The sequence below is a fragment of the Cygnus atratus genome, chromosome 4 (assembly GCF_013377495.2).
Source record: "Cygnus atratus isolate AKBS03 ecotype Queensland, Australia chromosome 4, CAtr_DNAZoo_HiC_assembly, whole genome shotgun sequence".
NCBI lineage: Eukaryota > Metazoa > Chordata > Aves > Anseriformes > Anatidae > Cygnus > Cygnus atratus.
The window spans coordinates 3,134,772-3,144,551 of NC_066365.1; the positions used below are offsets into that span (position 1 = coordinate 3,134,772).

General features: G+C 43.0%; 2 protein-coding genes across 4 annotated transcripts in view; one reads left to right on the forward strand and one right to left on the reverse strand.

Moving 5' to 3' along the window:
- ALPK1 (alpha kinase 1) overlaps positions 1–2,029 on the reverse strand; it is a 40,957-nt gene extending 38,928 nt beyond the window's left edge. Inside the window, 1 exon segment of the mRNA XM_035561432.2 lies at positions 1,947–2,029. The gene's annotated coding sequence lies outside the window, so the exon portion shown is untranslated.
- TIFA (TRAF interacting protein with forkhead associated domain) lies at positions 1,864–8,005 on the forward strand. Of its 3 annotated transcripts, none has more exons than XM_050710205.1 (3): positions 1,864–2,160; positions 2,971–3,175; positions 5,950–7,224. In XM_050710205.1, exons 1-3 carry the CDS (start codon positions 2,062–2,064, stop codon positions 6,531–6,533), a joined length of 888 nt encoding a protein of 295 aa, XP_050566162.1. In that variant the 5' UTR covers positions 1,864–2,061; the 3' UTR covers positions 6,534–7,224. The 3 variants fall into 3 exon arrangements, with proteins under 3 accessions (XP_050566162.1, XP_035417204.1, XP_035417119.1); XM_035561311.2 differs by having other exon boundaries at positions 1,981–2,160; positions 2,931–3,175; positions 5,950–8,005; XM_035561226.2 differs by having other exon boundaries at positions 1,981–2,160; positions 2,928–3,175.
- Positions 8,006–9,780: the final 1,775 nt, after the last annotated feature.

Consider the following 9,780-nt stretch of genomic DNA (forward strand, 5'->3'; position numbering starts at 1 on the left):
GCTGGGGGATGAGCAAATGGGGAGACCTGGGGAGACATGGGGTGGTAACTCAGCTATTGCACTCTTCATGGGCTGCCTGCTAAGCTTGCCATGCAAGGATGCACTTCGGATATGGTGTTTGAACCAGGAGCACGCTGCTCATGTCACCTCTTGGCGAGAGTTCAACCCTACAGAACGATGGCATCTCTGCCTATTTGCCTTAAAAGCAAAAAGTCATGTGTTCACATCCACTGCAAGCGTTTTCTAAGGCAAAGTTTGACATAGAAGGTCTCACTTCAGCATTCACACAACACCACTAAGAAAGTTACAGTACCAGGGAGTGAGAAATCCAGCTGCCAAAAGAGGGTCATCAGCAAAGCACAGAAATTGTACTCAGCATTTACAAGCTAGTTACCCGTCACACCTAAATCTCTCCTGTTGCATGGTGGCAAACCCAGTCTGAAGCTGTGACACCCACACCTTTAAGTCCAGCTATGGCAGGGCTGGGCAGAGCTGCAGTAAAATCTCAGCACCACTGAAATCAGGCCAGACCTGCTGTTGATCCAACAAGATAAGGACGCTTCCATGACGTCAAGGTAAATAGCAGAGAAAAATAGCAGGTGTCAGACTGGTCCAGGCTGTTTCTAGTCTCAGGTCTTGCCCTGTACATGGGTCCACAGAACAGCTTGTAGGCAGCAAAAGAAACACAACTATGAAGAGTGGGATTTCTAAATATCCACACACCATTATCAATGAGTTCCCAGCTTTTGAATAGGCTAGGCAGATCACTAACCACTGTGCCACTTGCTCAATGGGCCAGAGCAACCAAAAAAAACCAACAACCAACCCCGAAAGACCAAAACCTCACATTGGGATGCTTTACTGAATGTTCCTAAAACTTGTTAAAGCACTGGGAGGAAGTTTGGAGAACGGGTTTTCATGTTTAGTCACTTAGAAAGAATTAGCTGGAACACAGATATCCGAAGGGAGTGCTTTCACTCACCAACCCGGAATACACTTTCTATGATTCTTATGACCTAACATGAACTGCCCCAAAATAGGAAGAAACCGACTTCCCTTCAGTGACTCTCAGCTTCTCAAAAACTGATCCTGACTGAAAGCAACTTAAGAGTTCCTCGTATTTTTCCATTTTCCAGATTTGCCTGTTTGGGATCTAGACTTACCTGAAACCTTAGGAATCAGACCAAAGCTGTTAGAAAAACAGCACAACAACCAACCCTAACCACCTCAGTCTTTCAGCCTACCAGAGTTACTCATTACAAATACATAATTAGCCCAAGCAGATAGCCTTGCTAATATGCCACTGATAAACACGCAGACACACTGGATGCAGGAAACCATTAATTTAAAGTTACAAGCAGGCCTTTTTCAGGAACTTCCTTCTCCCTTATTACTGGCAAGGCAATGAACATGGGTGTCTGACACACAGCCAGACAGAAGGCACCCCGAGAGGAAAGCACAGCTCCAACCCACTTCTATTTCAATGTCCAGCACTGTTGTTGCAATCCAGTCCCAGTGCCTCGCCCACTACACCACGCTGGCCAGCTCCGCAGGCTTTGCACATATATTTGCAGTTTCACTTCTAAAGGAAATTCAATAATTAAAAAAAAAAAAGAAGTTAATGAAACATAGGAATGGACTCTAGTACACCAAGTAACTATTTTTGTAGGAAGTGATTGCGGCTACACCCAAAAAAGCCCCAGAAGGACAGAGTGCTGGGGATTTTCTGTTTCGGGGGAAGGCTGGGGTCATTTTGCTGAAGCTGGCAGCATTTCAGCCAGTGTGAGACTTAGGGATGGGAGGAGCAATAAATCCAGTCCCAGACATCTCCTGTATGAAGTCATACAGCGCTGTATCAAATTAAGAAACTAATAGTAAAGACGTAGTTGGTGCGAGGCTAGCTAATGCCGGAAAAAGTGAAATAAACAGGAAGAGCACTGACATACCTCGGCAGCTACAATTGAAATAACCTCACCGGGAAAGCTCTCTCCCAGCACCGAGGCCTTGTAAATCGGCTGTATCCGGAAACAAAGGTCTGACAGGAATTACAACAGGCAGCACATGCTGCGCATTGCACAACACTGTGCTTTCCAGAAGGCGGCTGAGCCCTGGTGCACCAGCACACGCGCCCAGCCCGCCTGCTGCAGCCCCGGCGTGCTGGTAAGTGAGCGAGCGGCTTCAGGGAATCGCTTCTCCTGCTCTGCTTCTCAGCAGGCTCCCTGCAAAACCAGGTCTGAGCCCTTCTGGTGGGCGCAGAGGGAGCCAGGCATATGTAGCAGATCTATCGGGACTGATAAAAGCTATTACAGGAGTACGGTAACGAAAGAACTTAGCAAACTATAGGTGATTTACCTGTTTATTGAACAAATAAAAGGAGCCTGTAAATGAAATACAGCTCATATGAACTAGCACAGGTATTTAACTGCGTAGGCTCCATCTTACAGTATTTATCGAGGCACACCACCTTTCAGTCACAGCACTACACGTACACAGAGTAGTGAAGGACTGAGACCAAGACAAATCCTTTTTCTCTGTGCTCTGCCTCTCGTTCCGTGTATGGGAGTAATCTTGCATAATAAGTAAAATGGAGCAGCTGAAGGGGAGGGAATGGCTCATTTTTCCTACTGGGTGGCAGGGTTGCATCAGGATTTCTAGTGCAATGAATTTTCAGCTCAGCTTGGTTTAGCAGCAAGGGGAGGAGGCAGTGCAATGAACCACCGCTGCTTAGAGCACAGGAAAATAACTGAACACTTCTTAATATCTTTAAAACATTATCAGTGAACTATTACTTTGAAAGCATGCCTTGTAATTACTACATCTTGTTTGTGTTCAAAGTGTTAATTTGGGAGGTGGGGAGTGAAATTGAAACTACTTGAATTCTTCTGAAAGCTTAACCTGCCACCTCTGTGGCATATATTTCTTGCCAGCAGTGTTACTACTGGTTTGAGAAAAGTCCTTGATGAATGTGAGATTTTCAGATGTCCACACAAGACCCCAGATGAAGCTGTGCAGAGCAGAGCCTGGCTGTTCTCAAGGCGTGAACCACCTGCGGCCACCGCCACCCCTGGGACCGGAGCTCCCCACCACATCCCGGCCCTCGGGTCCCCAGCTCCTGCCAGCTGCTCCCTCACGGCCCTGTGCCACCATTTCAGTCCTACAGGGCCCACAGCCGAAGGTGAGGAGGGGTCCGGGCCCCTGTGGCGGCCTCGGGTGGTGGGGGAAAGTGAAAGGGCCTCTGTGGGCTGACAAAGGCTGGCATGGTTCCTGCTGCCACACAGCTTTGTGGATTGTTTGAACACAGGTGAGCAGTTCGGCTTGAGTGGCAGCTGGTTGGGTTGTCTTCTTCAGTATCTTCTGGCTTAGGTGGCTGTGCTGGCATCTGAACTTTCCCTGCAATAGCTGCGGTCAGTGTCGTGAGCAGATGGTTGCGTTTCGTGGGTGAAAGGCTGCAGGGTGGCACGGGTCCCCGCTCAGACACCCCGCTTTGTGCCTGTGGAACCGCAAGCAAGCTGCAGTTTGAGCACACTCTCTTGTAACTACAGCACAGGTTGTTTTAACATGACTAAGGCTGCAGGCACCGAGCACTCCAAAGTTAGGAGCTGTCAGGACATTTGCCTAGGGAATGTTTGCTTTCTGTGTACACTTGTGTGGTGTACATTGGTGAGGTGGTGCAGGAGGATTGTCTGCATTAGACACCCAACACACAGAACAAAACTGGCTGTGGACAAACAGGTTGTAAAGTAAGCTGCTGGCTGTCAGCCTCCCATGCTCTCCCTTGCCAGTGGTGGAAGATAGGCTGGCAGCCTGGTGTTTCTGGAGTATGGGAAGGAGAGCTGTGCGTAGGCAGCCTTCTTGAAAACCTCATTCTGTACCACCCCTGCCCTAGGGTTCGTGGTCACTTAAAATAAAAGGTAAATAACAAAATGGATGTTACTCTTTTTCTTGGTATGCATCCTGAAGCCTTATGTTCTACTCTGCAGAAGCAGATTGGTCTGAACTCTGACCTGAAGGTAGAGAGCTAGAGCTCTTGCCTGTGTTGCTAAACACCCACCTCGGAGCCCCGTAGTTCTCAAGTTAGGTAACCATGTTTGCAATTCTCAGTGTCACTCCTCTGCGTCTAAAAATAGGGATACTTATGCATGCTGAAAGAAATGATGTTGAGAGAAGGGAAAATGGTAAAATCATGACTGTTTGACCCAAGTGAAAGTACAGACAAGCACACCACAGTGGGCTACCTTACAGTTGCAGGAGAAATCTTGATTTTCAGTATGGAAAGTTTCCTTCTCCAGAGAGTATTCTCCAAAACCTTTTTGCTGCTCCATACAATCTAGCAATGAAAAACTCTTTCAGTATTAATTTGGCATCAAACTCAGCCCAAGACTTGAGACAGAAAACTGTTTCTACAGACTGATTTGTGAACTAAATGAAATGATGTGGTTTTTCCCGTTAGCCAAAGCTAACCTCATGTAGCATCTTGCAACCTCTTACTGGAGCGAAACAGTCAAGAGCAGAAGGAAGCGCAGGAGAAGACAGCCCATCCTCCTGCTCACATAGCTCACCCAGCTACCTGGGGCTGAGCCATACGCCTGGAATGAGGGATGGACACTGATGCCACTGAAGCATGCCTTTTACATATGACAAAGGAGTAACCTGCCACCGGGGTGTCTGTTTATATCTCTGTCAAATGTATGGATTATATGTTCTACTTGGTTTTAAAGTGAACTCTGAGATCTACTTGAAATTTTATATTCCTCTAATTATCTGAGCTTGGTAGAAGCACTGTGGTAGTCCCCTTCAGTAAGCAAGCTGTGGTAGCTACACTTCTGTATGAGACCTGCTGCTGTTATTGCGCCAAAGGTCTACGAAGAGGTTTCTGGGTTTCCCATAGAGAGCAGCACACTGATACACAATGCATTGTGCTTGGGGCTTATTTACAGTGGTATAATTAAGCCTTGAAAAGAAGAAGTCAGAATTCTTTGCTGCACTGATGTCTCAGATACCCATAAAACAACAGGTTAAATTGTAGGCTTTATTCAGCATGATTCAATGAATAGACCTGGTAAAGATAGCTCAGAACTGGTGTGACATGTTGGGAACTTAGTGAGGTAAGAGAAACATTGCAAATATATTCGCTATTTGATTCCAATAGCTGCTCACAAATAATGCATTTTAATAATGCACTTCTCTGACCAGCAACTGAGAACTCATTCTCAGGTTACATAGCCTTTTCTTTCTTCAGACTACGTTTATGTGCAGGAAAATACAAGCCTTCCATGTACAGAGGACTAGATTACAATGTTTCCTGAGGTGTGTCGTAGATTTATATTTGGATGCACTGTGGTAACTCAGACGTCGGAACAGAATTTAGTTCCTAAGCAAGTAGCTCTGTGCTGCATTTCAAAAGGTACCCCCCCCCCCCCACAAAACAAACAAACAAACAAACAAAAACTTATTTGTTAGCTCTAATGCCTAATTAGGTACTTTTGCACTAGAGAGCTGGGATTTTCCAGTAGGCAACAGGGAAATTCCCAGAACTGGAGACAATTCTTCTTTTGTGTCTCTGATCTTCTAGCTTTTGCAAGAATTTTACATACTGCCACATCAGTCATTTCTACATATTCCATTTAGTTTCATACATGAAGTAAACCGACTAAAGAGCCAAAATGCCACTTTTTACCCATTTGAAATATTACTGACTATACTCATTTTGCATTTGTTAAAGTTATTTGTCCCCTACTGAGTCTTTGGCAGAGGGGTAGGAAATGATGGTTTTCATGGACTGGGTGTGCTCAACTCCCACTTCTTTGTTCCAGCGTTTACTGCTAGACAATTTGCTATGATGTACATAGGATCACTATGCAATAGCATATTAAGTACTTTAGTACCAAAAAAATAGTCTTGTATGGCATTGCAGTGACTTCATGCTGTGATTTTACTTTTTTCTCATAGCTTTGAGAATTCATTTCATCATGACCTCTTATGAAGAAGCTGAAACTGAGGAAACAGCAGCATGCCTCCACATGACTTTTTATCATCCTTGCCAAGACGACAAGATGATGTTTCGCTGCCTGAATTTCTGTAAGCGAGAACAGGTCAGGGCAGATGAAATGGCCAAGTTTGGCCGCGACTCTAACATCTGCCATTATAACTTGGTGGATACTCGTGTTTCTCGGATTCAGTTTTCACTGCAGTTCTACAGAAAGCCTAACAGCTCAGAATTGTGTTTTGAGATAAAGAACATGAGCAAGAAAACAAAGCTGTTCGTGGACCACACAGAACTGGGTTACTTAAACAAAATCGACCTGCCATGGAAGTGCATCGTTTGTTTTGGGGACTACCAGATTTTAATGGAGATTCAAGAAGGGGAGTCCTTGGATTATTTTGAGACTCACTTACACTTGGCAAAAGCACCAATTTTACAAGAAAAATGCATTCCATTGCTACAACCCATACCCGAGAACAGCTTTATCCCATCATTGTTTCCTTCCCAAGGCAAAAGCCCTATAGAGATTGATGAAAATGAGTCATGCTAGCAGAGAGAAGGAGGCTGGATGAGATTTTGAACCTGTGAAACCTGCATGATTTAGGAGCAAAAGGCCATTATCTCAGCCTACCTCTTCATGGTTCTCACTTCTGTACATCAGTCCTCTTAGTGTTTTCAATACCACGACATACTTTGTTGAACAGAAACAAATTCCTGCCACTGTCTTTACCAGGGCATACGTTCTCTCTGATCTCCACTGTTTTCCACATAAACATATGAGAGACACTTAGAGCCGCTCCAGTCCATGGTAGCAGATTCAGTTCAAGAACTGTGACCACATGCCTCAAAGATGTATTTAACAGCTTTTAATGTAGAGTATTCAGAACAATATTTTAACCACCACGTTGGTTAGCTAAGGAGGGATGTAATGTCTTGCTGCATTTCTTACACTTTTTTTTTTTTTTTTTTTGCTTTTGACATTAAGCTCTGAACAGTATTTTCAAGCCTAGGTTGTAACTTCCCAGATTTTGCAGCTTAGAAGTACTTTGTCAGCATAGCATTTTTAAGTTAATGTTTATACTAACTTTGCACAGAAATCTTCTTTCTATTTGGGATTAAAATATATGTTTTTTGCCAGTAAAGTGTTTTTGCTTGTGAATGTAAATAAACATGCAATATTTGTGATCGTGTTATGTAAAGACCCAGCTAAATTTTGTAGTAAAGCATTTGGTTGTCCAGTAAGGATTTGTCTTTTTGTACAAGTATGGTCTAAAAACACTTGTGTGATTAAAGTCACTTCTGGGACAGTCCAGAGAAGGAACTTTCACTGCCAGTATTCTGGGCTTGCCGAAAGTAGTGCTGCTCCAAGACAAGAGTCGACTAAAAGCTTTCAGCAAGCCTTCTCCCTATTCTGCCCCCTCACTTCCCACCCACCTTGCACTCTTACAGTTTTATTTTCAGGTAGGTTTTTCTCACTTTTTTTTTTAAATTTATTTTTTATTTTTTTAAGGGGCTCAGCATTTCATTAGCACTTCCTTTTTGTCAGGTGATTTGGATTGTTTGAAAGACACTGGAAAGGCATAGAATAGGCACACATTTTAGCCTCTAGCATTAGCATCTGCTCCATAACCTATCCTAAACATTCAGTAGATCAATCTCCTGCCCTATACACATCCATCCTTACCACTGTACAGCACTGAAGAACTTTGTGTACCTTTGCAACATACTGCTATTGACCCATCTGTCTGAGGAATTCTGGGATAAGGTTTACATTTAAGGTGTTTCCTTTTAACTTTCTAAACATTGAGAATGCCTTTCAACTTTATTTATTACAATACAAGAAAACCAGGATTATAATGGAGGGTAGAATCGTTGAATTACACAACATACTCTAAGATTAAGAGAAACGAGCGAGAGAAAGGAGAGAGTCTCATCCTTGCCAAAAATACCTTGTTCCCATGTTTTCTACCCTTTGAAGTAGCCTCTGATACCTGCTGCAGTCTTTGGGACAGACGTGCAATGCAAGACTCAGCTGCCACCTCAGCACCAATGCCTCTACCACACGCCCAGCACCTCAGCCGAACCAAAGCAGCCAAACAAGAATCACCACGCTACCAGCCACGGCGCTACCGGCTGCAGGCTTCTAAAGCGATTGGCTGGTTGGCTTTTTATGTTTTTGATCTGAGTCTTCCTACTCTACAGTTAGACAGTGGCAAATAGCCTGCAAGTGCAAGATGTCTGGAAAAAGAGCATGATGAAAACACAGTCTGAAAGAAGCGCTTACATATAAAAGCTTTTATGTGAAGTCAACCTCTCATCTAAAATGCATGGGATTTCTTAAGTTCACAAATTTGGCTCATGTCTGAGGGAAGAAGGAGTGTTTTACATTTCCAGTAAACAGCACTCTTCCTATTACTGCTCTTAAATGATTTCAGATGACATGCAAGTTCTTGTTTCATATCGCTTGGACTTCAAAAACCAGCACTGTTACCACCACTAGGCAGTATTGTTACACAACTTCTATTCACTGGCCATGTCACACAGGACATTTGCATGTGTCTCCGATCATATCCATTGCTTACATTTTCTGTGCTGTTATCTACAGGGAAAAAATAACCTCAGTCACAACTTTTCAAGCGCAGTATATAAACAGAAGCATCTACAACCTACTTACCATCTTCTGGCTGTTCTGCAGAGGTCACAGTACTGCATCTCAGTACGTTTTGTACACAGTGTACGGAGAGAGGGGCTCCATGGCTAGCCATAGATCCAGAGCAGTGCATTCTGTAGGCACGTCTCCAGGAGCCAGGAGAAAATACTGACCCGAGGAATGGGAAACAAAGGTTTCCAAACCTCACGTCATTTCTACAACTATGTTTACCTGGGGTAAGAATCAACCCCAAAATATGCATTCAAAATGAATTTTTCTTGAGCTATGCTATCAAAAACTAGCACAGCCTCTCACGGCACTGGAGATCACAGAAAAAATAACAAAAAGGCTTAGTTCTGATTCCCTTCCAAAGCTGGAATATTGTCACCTTCCTTAAAAACATATACACAACCCCCAAACAGTACTGTAGAAAGAAATTAAAAATAATCAATTCTATAATAGATGTCAACCAACAAGATATTGAAAGGGATGTATTGTGTTCCAGACATGCACACATCTGATGAATGTCTCTACTGTACACTAGTTATTAACATGTGTCTGGTAACAGAAGAAAGTATCAGTGGCATGTCCTCAATAAATCTGCACAGATTGCAAGAATTTTCAAGACCTTAGGAGCACTGTTCCATAAAGCCATTATTAAATGTAATTTCACATCTAAAATAAAAATGACTTGCATCAAAAAACAAAACAAAAAGAAAGCCAGGCAGGCATAATGAGAATGGATTTTGACAGAATGATTTTTTTTCATCTTAGATACATGTTTCTATCACAATTTCCACTCTCAATATTATACAGCAAAATAGTTTTGTGCTGTTTCAATGAACTTTCAAGCCTCAACATCATTAAACATAGTCAAACTCTTTCAGATAAAATACTCAGTGAAGGAGAATCAGCTGCACAGATTACAAAATATCTGGATTACTTTCAATGATTGTATATGATGTAGAAGTAAATTTAATTGTCATTTTAAAATCAAGGATTATTGCACATGCTTTAGTAACATGCCAAAGTCAACATCTTCAAGTCTATTAAAGTGATTGCAAAAAACCATAGAGCATTTTGCATGAATCATACTCTTGGAACAGAGAATAGCAACACACATGATGAAAAAACGTTAACTAGGAAA

Coding starts and splice junctions, on each gene's coding strand:
- TIFA (XM_050710205.1), top strand. CDS start 2,062: ATGCTGCGCATTGCACAACACTGTGCTTTCCAGAAGGCGGCTGAGCCC. Junction 2,161..2,970: donor GCTGCAGCCCCGGCGTGCTG/GTAAGTGAGCGA, acceptor GATGAATGTGAG/ATTTTCAGATGTCCACACAA. Junction 3,176..5,949: donor TACAGGGCCCACAGCCGAAG/GTGAGGAGGGGT, acceptor TTTTTCTCATAG/CTTTGAGAATTCATTTCATC.